The sequence below is a fragment of the Engystomops pustulosus genome, chromosome 2 (genome assembly GCF_040894005.1).
Source record: "Engystomops pustulosus chromosome 2, aEngPut4.maternal, whole genome shotgun sequence".
NCBI lineage: Eukaryota > Metazoa > Chordata > Amphibia > Anura > Leptodactylidae > Engystomops > Engystomops pustulosus.
The window spans coordinates 52,504,115-52,520,015 of record NC_092412.1 but is presented as its reverse complement, the minus strand read 5'-3'; the positions used below and the strand labels follow the sequence as shown (position 1 = coordinate 52,520,015).

The 15,901-nt window shown below is 42.5% G+C and overlaps 1 protein-coding gene across 4 annotated transcripts in view; it reads right to left on the bottom strand.

Moving 5' to 3' along the window:
- The window catches only part of SOAT2 (sterol O-acyltransferase 2), a 32,632-nt gene that overhangs the window by 14,166 nt on the left and 2,565 nt on the right, over positions 1–15,901 (bottom strand). For 3 of the 4 annotated variants that reach the window (XM_072134604.1, XM_072134603.1, XM_072134605.1), the window contains exons 2-7: positions 15,101–15,197; positions 11,033–11,079; positions 6,496–6,623; positions 4,806–4,865; positions 3,545–3,652; positions 1,875–2,157 (exon numbers count right to left, since the gene is read on the bottom strand). In XM_072134604.1, the coding sequence (XP_071990705.1) occupies positions 1,875–2,157; positions 3,545–3,652; positions 4,806–4,865; positions 6,496–6,623; positions 11,033–11,079; positions 15,101–15,188 (714 nt within the window). In that variant the 5' untranslated portion in view covers positions 15,189–15,197. The remainder of the gene's footprint in view (positions 1–1,874; positions 2,158–3,544; positions 3,653–4,805; positions 4,866–6,495; positions 6,624–11,032; positions 11,080–15,100; positions 15,198–15,901) is intronic. The other variant, XM_072134607.1, reaches the window with a different exon arrangement.

The window sequence follows — 15,901 nt, the reverse complement described above, 5'->3', positions numbered from 1 at the left end:
TTTCGATCGCCACGCCCCCGAACGTCATCGGGGGGCGGCGATCGGTTACCATGGTAGCCTCGGGTCTTCTCTTGACACGAGGCTACATGGTTTATGCAGGTTCGTTACAATGAGCCAGTGGCTCATTGTAATGTAAGACCTGCAAAAACGCCATATATTGCAATACTGTAGTATTGCAGTATATGGTAGGAGCGACCTGATCATCTAGGGTTAATGTACCCTAGATGGTCTAAAAAATAGTGAAAAAAAAAAGAAAAAAAAAAGTTTAAAAAATAAAAAAAATTAATAAAATATTAAAAGTTCAAATCACCCCCCTTTCCCTAGAACGGATATAAAACATAACAAACAGTAAAAATCACAGACATATTAGGTATCGCCGCGTCCCAAAATGCCCGATCTATCAAAATATAAAAACGGTTACGGCCGGCGGTGACCTCCGAGGCGGGAAATGGCGCCCAAATGTCCAAAATGCGACTTTTACACCTTTTTACATAACATAAAAAATGAAATAAAAAATGATCAAAATGTCGCACAGACCTCAAAATGGTAGCAATGAAAACGTCGCCTCATTTCGCAAAAAATGACCCCTCACACATTTCCGTGCGCCAAAGTATGAAAAAGTTATTAGCGTCAGAAGATGGCAAAATTTTTTTTTTCTTTTTTGTACACATTCGTTTAATTTTTGAAAATGTATTAAAACACAATAAAACCTGTATAAATTTGGTATCACCGCGATCGCACCGAACCAAAGAATAAAGTAGGCGTGTTATTTGGAGCGAAGAGTGAAAGTCGTTAAAACTGAGCCCACAAGAACGTGACGCACGTGCGGTTTTTTTTCAATTTTTCCACATTTGGAATTTTTTTTCAGCTTCGCAGTACACGGCATGTTAAAATAAATAACATTACGGGAAAGTAAAATTTGTTACGCACAAAATAAGCCCTCACACAGGTCTGTACACGTAAAAATGAAAAAGTTATGGATTTTTGAAGTTGGAGAGCGAGAAATTAGCCGAAAAACCCTCCGTCCTTAAGGGGTTAAGAGTACACAGCAAATTATGAAGCGAATGAGAAGGATGATGGCAGCCAAATAAGTGGTTAGTGACTGTTCAAAGGACATCTTCCACCAGGTTTAAGGGTTGTAAACCAAGCACACTGACAAACTGGTGTGTGCCCCTCTGGTACGATCCGCTCTTCTTTAGGCTTCTTATGCCCTTGCTTTTAAGAAAAAAAAGGCTTTACAGTTATGCAAATGAGCCTGAGGGGCTCCAGGCTCCAATAAAGGACATCTATCATGAGATCAAGGATTGTAAACCAAGCACACTGACATACTGGTGTGTGACAGTGTCTGCAGGATCAGTGTCTGGCAGGATATGCTGTTCTTTTAGCTTTTTATGCCCTGGTTTTTAAGAAAAAAAGGCTTTAAAATTATGATAATGAGCCTGAGGGGCTCCAGGCTCCTTAGGAGTTATTGGAGCCTGGAGCTCCTCAGGCCCATTTGCATACTTTTTAAAGCCCTTTTTTCTTAAAAACAAGGGCATAATAAGCTAAAAAAAACACCATCCTGTCAGAGGGGGCACATACCTTTGTAGCCCAGAGCCCCTCAGGTTCCGTTGCCTAATTTTAAAAGCCTTTTTTTGTAAAAACAAGGACATAAGAAGATAAAAGAAGAGTAGATCCTGGCAGAGGGGGCAACACCAGTATGTCAGTGTGCTTAGTTTACAATCCTTCATCCTGTTGGTAGATGTCTTTTAATTTATATGGGAACTACAGTTGTTGTGAAAATTGTCAAAATAAAATTTCCCCCTTATTTTGACCAAAAGTGTGGGAAACCAGGCTCAAGACAGATTGGAGAATCACTCGGTTACTTAACTTACCTGTTCCAGTATTACAATGGAGCTCGAAGCTGGAGGCAGCCGGTAGTGATTCACCACATAGACGGGGAAAATATAGAGGGCAAACGTCTGGCAAACAAGCAGGAACGTCCCCACACAGAGAGACAGCAGGATCTTGTGTTTTGACTTTGGATATAAGGAGGCCCAAAAAGTGCTGACTTTATATGGCACCAGGAGTGTGTATAAGAAGAGGAAGAGCCATGACCAAACCACAGTCCCAAACTGGCCAAACGTATAAAACAGAAGATCAAAGTCCAGGACCATACTGAGGACAGAAGAGCAAGATCAATTGGGCTGTTTAACTAGTGTGACCTGTAAGATACATGAGACTACTGTAATAATAAACACCACATCTTCCACAATGCATTACAACACGGTATAGTGGGGCGCATTTACTAAGGGCTGTGCGTTTTGTGGCGCGGTTTTTCATGCAACACAAATTTCAGCACTGAAGGGGCTGAAGTCGGACTGTGCAACAATGTTAAAAGTGCACCAAAAGAAAGTGTTGCACTCTATTGAGCAATGCAGGGGGTGCCAGATTCATGAAGAACGTGCACCAGAAATCCAGAATCTGGCGCCCCCTGTACACTACACAGGCAAACTGCAAATAGTACAGGTTGCACTGTTATACCTCAATGGCGGTCATTTACTAAGGGCCCGATTCGCATTTTCCCGACGTGTTACCCGAATATTTCCGATTTGCGCCGATTTCCCCTGAATTGCCCGGGATTTTGGCGCACGCGATTGGATTGTGGCGCATCGGCGCCGGCATGCGCGCAACGGAAATCGGGGGGCGTGGCCGCACGAAAACCCGACGTATTCTAAAAAACCGCCGCATTTAAAAATGGATAATGTGTCGCTGGACTCGCGCTTACCTTCACTCAGCCGGCCTCGGTGTATTTCAGTGCGTTACGATGCTCTTCAGCGCAGCAGCGCCACCTGGTGGACGGCGGAGGAACTGCCTTAGTGAATCCCGGCCGGACCCGAATCCACCGCAGAGAACGCGCCGCTGGATTGCGAATGAGCCGGGTAAGTAAATGTGCCCCAATGTGTTCAGACGCATGTAGATGCCCATAACATCTTCAAATACCAGGTTAATCCCAATGCTATTGTTTTTAACCAATCCCCCTATATAAACGCATGTTTGTTTCAGCCCAGTGTTCGACCTGGAGAGATTGGAATAACCCTCTGCCAGGTTCCCTTAAACCGCTGCTCATGTACCTTGAGATATTTCACTCTACTCCATTATCAGATGGGAGAAACCACCATATGCATTGCAGGGTGGCTTCAAAGAGAATTGGACAATTTGGGCTCACTCACAAAGTAAGTTTGGTGGCCCAAACTTGGTTATAGTTATGTGTTGGGTTCTCATGAAGAGTTTTTCAATAAGTCTTTAACTATTGCAAACAGATTGAAAAAAAAAATCCCATGATCAATGAATAAAAATAATCCAAATACCGGTACATGAGCTGTTTAAAAAGATGCATACGTTCAGTACAAACACACACAGGTTTTCATTTGTAGTTTTTCTAAATGCATTTCCAACGCGTTTCAAAGTCCAATGCAAACGCATCATGTGAACCCAGTCCAAATTGTGATAAATGGAACATCTGAATGTAGATTCATGCTTACATTTGTAACCCTTTACTTACCTCCCATGATCAATAATATCCACAGCAGCCGTGCTGATCACAAATACACAAAGAACCGCAATGAACATATGGTAGATGGTTTGGAAGTGTCCCACTTCCATCAGTTCACTGTGAACACAAGAGACATCATTTTAGATACATACAATCACAACAAGCCATGTATATTGTATATATGTACTAAGCGTTATGATATGGTGTCTGTTATGTAGGTGGTGTATGTAGCTATCATTTAACAATAAGGTGACGTCACCCGGCTGTCTGCTAATCTCGCGCATGCGCAGTAGCTTCCTTCCTTGCTAAGCTGGGTGACATCACCAGCTGTCTGCAGCGCTTGTGGCCAGCCTACATGGGGGGAGAAAAACAGAAGGGATGTGAATAAATTACATTTTGATGGAGCCAGGAGGCACTCAGCTAGCTGAGCGGTGAGCACCTCCGGCTCATTCGCATAAAATGTATAAGTCGATATTTCATTATAGAAGTCGGCCCGGAGCATGCTAGCAGGAGTCCCCCATCACCACTAAGGTAACAGGCATCCATTTGGGGACAGTCTACCACCCCTAAATGTGGTGGTAGATGTCCTTTAAATACATTTGCAAGAACATGCAAGTCCAACAGAAAACTGGTGCAGGAGCTTTAGTAAATGTGCCCCATTGCCCAAAGATAAAAACACTAAACAGGAAACATATGTCAAGAAGGATTATAATGTTTGTTTTTACATGTGGGGTTATTTGGGCCAACAGACCCTATAGGACAGTGGTGGCAAACCTATGGCACGGGTGCCAGAGGTGGCACTCAGAGCCATTTCTGTGGGCACTCAGACCATCACTCCAGGACAGAGTTCACTAAGTAGGACCAAATCCACCTGTAGTCCCAGGCAACTTAAGAGATGCTGTTTTAAAGCGACATTTCATTTGCTGTTTGGAACTGCGGGAAAAGTGAGAAGGTGTTGACAGAAGTGCAATGTCTTTGTAGGTCATCCTGCTGGACCCACTATTCTTTCTCTACAGAGGTACCCTGGAGAGAAGCTACAACGAGGGTCTGCATCTGTGTTCCTTCTTTCAACTTTATTCGTGGCCTCAGGGGGTCAATACGATTGAAAGACGATCGTAATAAGTTACTGCTTAAAATGTCGTGTTGGCACTTCACGGTAAATAAGTGGATTTTGGTTGTAGTTTGGGCACTTGGTCTCTAGAAGGTTCGCCATCACTGCTATAGGATCACTAAATAAAAGACTAAAGCAGGGTAAAGCAGTCGTACTTACTCCAGCAGTGATGCCCGATGGAGAAAGACCTTCTTTTTTTCATTTACTGGACCATTAGATCTAAAATGCGGAGTATAGTGTATTATAAAGTATGATGTATTATAAAAAACACATGATGATCTTAAAGAATCTATAAAGTAGACATAGTAAAAACAACTTAACCTAAGAGCCACGAGGCACATAGTATAATAGTTGTCCAACACATTTATAAATTTGTATACCCACCTATGCCCTGCTAGAGGGATGGCAGATACTTGCTCAACAAATCACAGGCCGCAACATTGACCTCTGCACAAATAGTGACCTTTGACACAACCACAGGGAGGGTTTTTGTGAGGGTCCTGTTCTCACTAATGAGTGAAACAGTAGGACGGGCATGTGTCCTGCCACTTCATTCAATTGTATGAAAGTTCCAGAAATTTTTCTTGCTAATTTATCTATAGGTGATCAATTTCCCACCAGCACTGCCTGAAAAATGACAATTTCTTGTATTATTTCATGATCTGCACAGTTTTTTCTCTGTTTTATAATATGAAATTTCATTCCTGTGGTAAAACATGACACTGCTCTCTGACCAGCAACGTGAAAGAAAAGTAATCACCAAGGGCTTTTTGAGTCTTTTTTTGTATACAGGCGGTCCCCTACTTAGGAACACCCGACTTACCTACGACCCCTAGTTACAAACGGACCTCTGGATGTTAGTAATTTACTGTACTTTAGCCCTAGGCTGCAATAAACAGCTATAACAGGTATGAAAGGTGTCTACAATGAAGCTTTATTGTTAATCCTGGTTCTTATGACAACCCAACATTTTTAAAATCCAATTGTCACAGAGACCAAAAAAAATTTGGCTGGGGGTTACAATTATAAAATATTCAGTTCCGACTTACATACAAACCTACAGAACCGATCTTGTACGTAACCGGGGACTGCCTGTACAGGGGGAAGGTTAGCCATCATGATTAAAACTTAATGGGGGAGATTTATTAATTTTAGGGTTTTAGACAGTTTTCTGCCTCTCCTACAACCAGATCGACAAAATGGGTGAGGCCTAAGAAAAGGTCCTTAGGCCAAATACAGAATTTTGTCCTAATTATCTATTTAAGTAAGCAGCTCCTAGTGCTTGAACAAACGCCGCAGTGTTAGAGTGATAGCGTTACCGGAAACCTACGGTAACGCTATCAAACACTGTGGCGGGGTACAATGTAATCATCGGACTGCTCGCAAAGCGGTCCGATGTATTCATGAGGGGGCGGTCCGAGGCGCTGCCTTTTCCCCGGACCGCCCCACGCGCTCCATAGGCCGGCAGTGACTGTCACTCCCCAACCCCGCCCCTCATGAATACATCGGACCGCTTTGCGAGTTGTCCGACAATTACACTGTACCCCGCCGCAGTGTTTGATAAGTAAGCAGCTCCTAGTGCTGAAAATTTGGGTGACAGGTCCTCTTTAAAGTAAGCCAACTAATAGGAGGTGCAGAGTATGAGTATACTAGGAGAGATTTATTATCCAGCATTAGACACTTATGTGAATCTGGTGCAGAATAAGACTGTCTAACTCCGCACTGTCTAACCTTAGGACACTTTTTATAAATCTGCTGCATTGTTTTAAATGAACTTTGGCCCTTTATCTCTATATGGCTATGTGCACATCCAGGCTTGTTGAATGCGTTGGCCACCCATCCAGCCTACCTCTTTGCAGTTCCAAGAGTTTTTGTCTTATGTTCTTGTGCATAGGACTCAACAGCGATATTCACAGCCTTATCCAGGAGGATTCTCAGGTGGTTGTTCATTTGATCCAGAAGTTCTCCCTTTATTCCCTGTATTCGACAAGAAAATTGTATTGGCACATGTAGGGGCAGATTTATCAAGCTGTCTAAAAGTAAGAATGTTCTTAGTTGCCCATGGCAACCAATTACAGCTCCCCTTTAATATTCAATATTAAATATAACAACTGAGCCATGAAATCTCGTACTGTAAAACAACAGGGATAACCACCGAGCCATTGAATCTAGTACTGTAAAGCAACAGGGCTAACCACTGAGCCATGGAATCTAGTACTTCAAGGCAACAGGGCTAACCACTGAGCCATGGAATCTAGAACTGCAATGCAACAGTGCTACCCACTGAGCCAAGGGCTTCAGCCCTGCAAGACTACAGTAATAACCACTAGACAAAGGAATCCAGTACTGCAAGGCAAAAGTGCTAACCATTTAGTACTGTGCATTACTGATACTATTACTGCAGGAAGCATGCCATATTACCTTAAAGGGGTAATCCAGGAATCTGCATAATTCATATACAAATGGGCACTCAAAACATAAGCTAATGTGTAATTAGTTGTTATTTAAAATTTTGCTCCCCTTAGCAGAAAATGCTGATGACATAGACTGTAATGAAGAATTAAAATGCTACTGGCCCTTTAATCAGTCTGTTAATTTCCTCCGCGCGGTCCATTGCAGGACAGAAGATGGCTGCTGGTCACATGTCCACATCACATGTCCTGTACCTGCCTGGGCAGGTCATGTGATCACCACTACATTTGGCTGTAGTCAGTTGGTTGAGATGCATCCAGTATGGCCAGTGTTTTGGTGATGGCAGTTACACATCATTACTATGGTAACAGAGCAAGAAAACCTGTTACATCATCACTGGGAGCAGAGCATAAGTGGTAGGAGGAGTTACTGAGAACTAAAGGATCATGGAACTTGTAGTTTCCAGTGGCGGCCATCTTAGTGATAACTCCACCTACTTTAGAGAGGCCATAAATTTTGTAAATCATAAAATCAAATTATTTAAGCTCCGTTTTGTTACTAATGACATTGAGTATTGTTGTATTTATTTATTTATACCATCATGGGTTTTTGTGTCAGACGTTCATATTCCCGGAATACCCCTTTAAAGAACAACATGATAGGTTCCTACATCTATTCTCTATAGCAGTAAATTATACACATTTCAATATATGTTGCAAATACTTCACCTGTGGTTGTTTCATGAGTTATAATTTGCTTGATTCAGGTCTCACCTTTAGGACCAACACCTACCTGGGCTGTAGAGCAACCTGCTTTGGATATTCAGAAAATAACCAAATCCCCATGACAGGTTTTTCTACAGAAGGCTCCATATGTGTGACCTCTTCATTGACTGTGACCACTAGATGAGATCAGGATGAATGTAGCCTCCCTCAGGTCCCCGTTCTAATATAGAGTCATGGTGGGACCGTCATTTAATTTGTGCCAGGGGTGTATCAGGGTCAGTTCCAGATTTCAGTAGGCCCCTGAGCAACAGAGTCTCAGTAGAAACCTGGGCAGTGAACTCACATGGCTGCATTAAAAATTCAGAAACTTAAACAGTCTCCCATTCCCTAAAATATTCCCCTCCTCATGGATATTTTATATAAAGCCCCCTCATCCCCTCTGAATTCATTAGATACAAACCCCTCACCCCTATGTACAGCCTTATGTGCGCCCCCCCAGCATCCCTGTGCCTCGGCACTTGCCCAGGAATGCCCAGTGCTGTTTTTGTTTCCTTGATGGATCTTGCTTTTTGTTTTAATTTACAGCAAAAACTATGAGGTAGACGTGAGGAAAGCCATCACCATCTCATTACTAATATATAAATAATTTTATATATAATATATATATACACTCACCGGCCACTTTATTAGGTACACCTGTCCAACTGCTCGTTAACACTTAATTTCTAATCAGCCAATCACATGGCGGCAACTCAGTGCATTTAGGCATGTAGACATGGTCAAGACAATCTCCTGCACTTCAAACCGAGCATCAGTATGGGGAAGAAAGGTGATTTGAGGCCTTTGAACGTGGCATGGTTGTTGGTGCCAGAAGGGCTGGTCTGAGTATTTCAGAAACTGCTGATCTACTGGGATTTTCCCGCACAACCATCTCTAGGGTTTACAGAGAATGGTCCGAAAAAGAAAAAACATCCAGTGAGAGGCAGTTCTGTGGGCGGAAATGCCTTGTTGATGCCAGAGGTCAGAGGAGAATGGGCAGACTGGTTCGAGCTGATAGAAAGGCAACAGTGACTCAAATCGCCACCCGTTACAACCAAGGTAGGCAGAAGAGCATCTCTGAACGCACAGTACGTCGAACTTTGAGGCAGATGGGCTACAGCAGCAGAAGACCACACTGGGTGCCACTCCTTTCAGCTAAGAACAGGAAACTGAGGCTACAATTTGCACAAGCTCATTGAAATTGGACAGTAGAAGATTGGAAAAACGTTGCCTGGTCTGATGAGTCTCGATTTCTGCTGCGACATTCAGATGGTAGGATCAGAATTTGGCGTCAACAACATGAAAGCATGGATCCATCCTGCCTTGTATCAACGGTTCAGGCTGGTGGTGGTGGTGTCATGGTGTGGGGAATATTTTCTTGGCACTCTTTGGGCCCCTTGGTACCAATTGAGCATCGTTGCAATGCCACAGCCTACCTGAGTATTGTTGCTGACCATGTCCATCCCTTTATGACCACAATGTACCCAACATCTGATGGCTACTTTCAGCAGGATAATGCGCCATGTCATAAAGCTGGAATCATCTCAGACTGGTTTCTTGAACATGACAATGAGTTCACTGTACTCAAATGGCCTCCACAGTCACCAGATCTCAATCCAATAGAGCATCTTTGGGATGTGGTGGAACGGGAGATTCGCATCATGGATGTGCAGCCGACAAATCTGCGGCAACTGTGTGATGCCATCATGTCAATATGGACCAAAATCTCTGAGGAATGCTTCCAGCACCTTGTTGAATCTATGCCACGAAGAATTGATGCAGTTCTGAAGGCAAAAAGGGGTCCAACCCATTACTACCATGGTGTACCTAATAAAGTGGCCGGTGAGTGTATATATGTACAGTGGGTACGAAAAGTATTCAGACCACTTTATATTTTTCTCCCTATGTTTCATAGCAGCCAATTGGTTAGAAAAAAATGTTCTTTTTTTGCTCATAAATGTATACTCTGCCCCCTATTTTGATAGAAAAAATTAATAATTTTGCTAATTTATTAAATAAGAAAACCTGAAATATCACATGCTCTAAGTATTCAGCCCCTTTCCTCAGTATTGAGTAGAAGCAGCTTTAGAGCTAGTACAGCCAGGAGTCTTCTTGGTGATGATGCAATAAGTTTTTCACGCCTGGATTTTGGGATCCTCTGCTTCTTCCTTGCAGATCTTCTCCAGTCCCCTCGGGTTGGATGGTGAATGTTGGTAGAAGCCATTTTCAAGTCTCTCCACAGATACTCAATTGGGTTGAGGTCAGGGCTCTGGCTGAGCCAGTCAGGAGTGGTCACAGAGTTGTTCTGGAGCCTCTGTTTTGTTATGTTAGCGTTGTGCTTAGGGTCATTGTCTTGTTGGAAGGTGAACCTTCGGCCCAGTCTGAGTTCCAGAACACTCTGGAAGAGGCTTTCACCCAGGATATCTCTGTACTTGGCCACTTTCATCCTTCCTTCAATTACAACCAGTCGTCCTGTCCCTGCCCCCATATCATGATGCTGCCACCATGTGTCACTGTTGGGATTGTATTTGGCAGGTGATGAGCAGTTCCTGGTTTTCTCTACACATACCGCTTAGAATTAACACCAAAATGTTCAATCTTCATATCAACAGACCAGAGAATCTTATTTCTCATAGTCTGGGAATCCTTCATGTGTTTTTGCAAACTGTATGTGGCTTTCATATGTCTTGCACTGAGGAGAGGCTTCTGTCGGCACACTCTGCCATAAAGCCCAGACTGCTGGAGGCTGCAGTGATAGGTGACTTTGTGGAACTTTCTCCCATCCCCCTACTACAGCTCTGGAGCTCAGCCACAGTGATCTTGGGTTCTTCTTTACCTCCCTCACCAAGGCTTTTCTACCACCATTGCTTATTGGGACACAGTTGGAATCCAATGAAGGTGTAGAACCATCTCAAGGAGGATGAGAAGGAAATGGACATAATGTAAGTGAAATATGGCTGTCACATCAATAGGTCTAAATATTTATGGGATAATTCAGCTTTTCATGTTTAATAAATTAGCAAAATATAAACACTACCCTGTTATTTCTCTCAAGAGGGGGTGCAGAGTGTACATTAATGAGCAATAACGGAACATTTTTGATCTTACCAATTGTCTGCAATCAAAAAACAGTGAACTCTTTAAAGGGGTCTGAATACTTTCCTTATACCCTGCATGGGCCTTATACTTAATACACAGCAACCCACCTACCTCCATGTGTCTCTTCCATTCTTCTGTCGGATCAGTAGATACTCCACCTGTGGTGATGATACAGTGGTCAGTGCAAGACTTTTGTGGCATTGTATGAGTATATATGTAATAGTTTTAAACTAAACATTTTGGGGCACATTTACTAAGACCATTGCAACAGTTTTCTGTTGGACATTGCACGTTCTTTTTAGTGCAAACTGCTTGCACAGGTACTTAAGAAGTGTCCGCACACAACCCTTTTGTGGCGCAGCTGCGCTAGGCACCATGCCACACAAATTAGAGGGGCGTTCAGGTGCTCAGTCGGACCATGTGCCATATTTAACATGCAAAGTCCAACAGAATTGCGTTGCATGGCCCATGTTAAAGGTGCACCAAAAAAAAGTGGTGCACTCTGTCGGGGCAGTGCAGGGGGCACCAGATTCATGAAGAATGGGAGACAGAAATCCTGAATCTGGCACCCTCTGCACACTACAAACTGCACATAGTATACACTGCACTGTTCTAAGTTTATGTGCCCCATTGTGGGGGGGATTTACTAATTGTGCTGCAAGGACGACTGTCGGCATCGGAGATCAGTCTCCGCAAAGCACAGCCCGATCTATTAAAGTGGTGCACGGCTGTTAGTGATTACTGGGTAGACAGAATTAATCATTCGTGCGCCAGAAAAATGCCGACAGTAATGAAGTGTGCGCCAAAATCTTTCATGGACTGAGCCTTAATTTTCCTCTCAGGCCAATTTTTTCCTGGTCTATCGTGCGCCAAAAATTGCGCCTAAAAATGCCGACAAAATACACATAAATGTGGAGGATAATGTGGAAATGTTAGGCCACTTGCGCCAAAAAAAGACGGAGGTCGGGATAGTCGGAAACATCTGTTCTTTCTGGCGCAAACTCATTATAAATGATCCGCAACAGTTCTGCGCCAAAAAATCATGAAAATACCAGCATTTTTTTGGCGCAGATGCAATAATACATGTGCCCCATTGTGTTTGGATATAGTGGGTCCTAGAGGACAGGTTTCATTTGCACACTCACAATAATAAATCCTTATCATATTCTGCAGTGCTGTGCAGATCATAGGGTAAATATGCAAACAAAATAAAATATTACAGAACAATAATTTAGTCAAATGAAAAAAATTGGAATATTACAATTTATCAGGAGCTTACGATCTATCAGGAGCCTATTCAAATTGTGGACCCAGGAAAAGATATCCACAGATGTTATAGAGAATATACATCAAAACTACAACTCAGCTGAGAAGTCCCAAAACAGCCTGGTCTAATCCCCATGTCATGCAATAAAACAAACATAACAAAGATCTATAGTTGTGATAAGATTGAAGAGGCATAGTAAATAGATAAAGAGTCATGGCCTAGTCATAAGATGTAGAGAAGTATACACAGCACATGTCCCTTTGTTGACTCTAAAGAAAATCTACTATTAGATTTCCTGATGGTAGGCCACTTACCTAGGCATTCATAGCTCTTCAACTCCTCTCTAGAATGGTTCTTCTTATACTCTTGGACCCCCTGTTTTTTTAAAACGGTTTAAAAATATTCTAATGAGCGTAATGAGTCTAATGAGGTTCTCTGGGGGTGTTATCGGAGCCTCTGCGGGTCCACCATGTTTAAAATCTGTACACCCCCACTTTGCTCTGTGACCGCCTATCCCCACCTCTATCCCATACAGAAAGCCGGCGACTAAAGCTGTTTCTGTACAAATCTCACACATGTGCATTACCAGCTTTGCGGCTCTCTGTCTGGGATAATGGTGGGCACAGAGCGGAGTCAGGGGTGTGCATAAATTAAACGCGGCAGAGACCGCAGAGGCTCTTTTGACGCCCACCGAGCCTTCCAGGCAAATTTGAATATTTTTAAAACTTTCTTTTTACAAAAGCAGGGGATTCAAGAGTGTAAGAACCTTTCCGGAGTGGAGACCAAGAGCTACGCATGAAATCAGGAAACCAGGAAATCTGATGGTAGATTTTGTTTTAAAGGGGTTGTACCAACTATTTAAGTTATCCCATATTCACAGGATCAGTAAGGGTCCAACTGCTGGGACTCCCACTGATCACTAGTACGGGACCCCCAGAAATCCAGGGAATATGGTCCTGATCTCACTAATGGGTGGAGTGACAGGTCAAAAATTGTTGAACACAGGCTGTTCCCTGTGCTGTGACCAGAATGTGATGCGTCGTATACAGGATAAGTGGCTGTATATAGCTCGGGCTTTATGCACCATGTCACCGTAAATCACTGGTTGCATCTGATACAAAGGCTCAAATGAAATAAAATACTGTAGAAGTGGATTACAAGTAAAAATGTGAAGTCATGGCAGATCAATAGTCATTACAGTATTATTTCAGTTGTGATAGACTATCAGGACAGTGTATAAGGCCATGTCTCCAGGGTGGAGTCATTAACCCATACAACCAGACAGACAAGTCATTAAATAAGCAATAAAGTGAAATGATAAAACCGTGACCTAAACTATATACTGCAAACTATATTCTGCAAAGACTCGAATGAGAGGTCAGCACAGTGCCATTCTCTGTGCAGTGGGCAAACCATGAAACTGCAACTCAGCTACCATCGGAATGAACATAAGGTCTGCTTCTATCTAGTGCAAGAAACCAGGGGGCTGGGACAAAGCATTTTGGGGCCCTAGGCAGACAAGAGGATGACAACCCCCCACTCCAATTCATTTTACACCATGACAATGTCACCATACCCAGGGGCGTTACTACAGTGGTTGCAGCCATTGCAGCTGCTATGGGGCCCACATTGTCAGGAGGCCACATCATCTGATCAGACACACTAAAAAGTAGAGGATGTGCACCATTATATACATATTATGCTGAACATTGTACTGCATTATATGTATATAACATAAATGTGATCTATATATGCTGTATCTGTGATGTGTATATACTGTAAGTGTAGGTATATGCTGTATATGTCTATAAATGTCTAATTGTCACTTGCTTGAGTTATTATAGAAATAAGTATATTTTTTAAGTGGGAAGAGGGGCCCCATTCAGAAGCCAGCTATGGAGCCCTGCCTCTCCTAGTTACGCCCCTGACCATACCCAAACCTGACAATCATTTTTTAAACCAGAAGTATATGTTATTCATTACACTTTTTATTCTGATACCTTATATTGAATGTCTGGACCATTATACAAGCACTGTCACCTCCTGTGTCACCCCTTCACCCTCAGATTGTAAGCTCTTGTGAGCAGGGCCCTCACTTCTATTGTTGATCTGACCATGTTATTACTCTGACATTTCTTATTTTATTTGTCCATGTACCCTAGGATATGTAAAGATCTGCAGAATATGGCCAGTGTCCCACAATATATTGATCAGTACTTTGCATCAGAAACTTGTAGCAAAAAACAGTAGTAAATCCAAATTGCAGAAGACCAAATATTATATTTGGTGTATATAATATATATATTACGGTATATTTTCTTTTAATTCTATTCTTGCTTTTGACTTCCAAATAGTGATACAAAAATGCAGCTATGTGAAACTGGCACAAATATTTAGAAATATGCCGTATGTGAACATAGTCTTACCAGCATTTGCTGCCATTTTTGCATACTGAAAAGTGATGTGGAACAAACACAAAGTTCATTGTACACCATATTTACACAGGTTTGTGCCAGCTTTTGCAGTACATATGAATGTTGGTAGAGGTTCACATTTTATATATAAATAAATGTGTATATTATTTACAAAAATGATCAACGTAGTAAAACTACAGCAAATCTATTCAATAGGCTACAAACTTGGATATTGGATGCAAAGATACACCAAAGATTTACTGGTGTGTTGTGACTGGGCATTTCATTGTGCAGCACAGGTCTAACCCAAAAGGTAAAAATAACTACAAAATAACAAGTCTAGTTATTTTTGGACATGCAACTTTGTGTATCTAGGACACGTGAGGTCATCCTATGCTATGGGTCCTATAGGACAGTATAGATCAAGCAGTAATTATATGTGACATCCCATTCATTACCCCTCTGTATAATCAATACTGCACAAGACCCATTAGTTACCATTGTGTTCTTTGACGTCTTCATTGTCTGAGTGTTGGGTCTTCCTCTGGCGTATAGTGGGTTCTGCTGGGTCTCCCGTAGGTTCCATGGTGGATCACTGCAAAGATGGTGCCCACAGACACACGTTCATACTTAGAAGCAGGACAAAGTCACCCGTCCTCTTTGTCAGTGAGAGTAAGTCTAACAACCCTTGTCCTGTCTGTATTCAGTGTGATTAATCTCCTTCTTCCCTGCCCCCAAACAGTTAATATTTCTAGAATAAAACCTGCTGTGTCCTATCTGACCTTTGGAATACAGGAGAACTTTGATCCAAACTTTGTGTCCAAATTATCTGCTTTAAAGGAAAGTATGTACTGGTGGATCCATATCTTATCTCATCAAAATGGGGCTTATAGATATTCCACTTTCTAAACTATTAACTGGAAGGGATTCCTTGACCTGGAGCAGAAGTTCACAACCGGTCATTTTCCCGATTATTTACAGAAGATATTCCATCTGGATGAAGTGGGGACAAGCACAGCATGGTTTATGGCCTGGTTAGCACTATGTCGACATATATGTGTGTTTGCCATTGATGCAATAAGGGGAAAGTTCACAGTCTGTGATTGCAAAATTAGAAAGATCCTGAAACCTTTCGGTGACCTTTTGGAATGTGACCTGCTTTTCATCAGTGACATCTCTGCAGTATCTAAGCCAGGCAGGCTGCAGGCTAATGTGTTTGGCCCATGGAAATGGACCCATGTGCTGGTCCATTTCCACAGACCAAACACAGTACAAAGGATCAGAGCCCTTGCATCATAC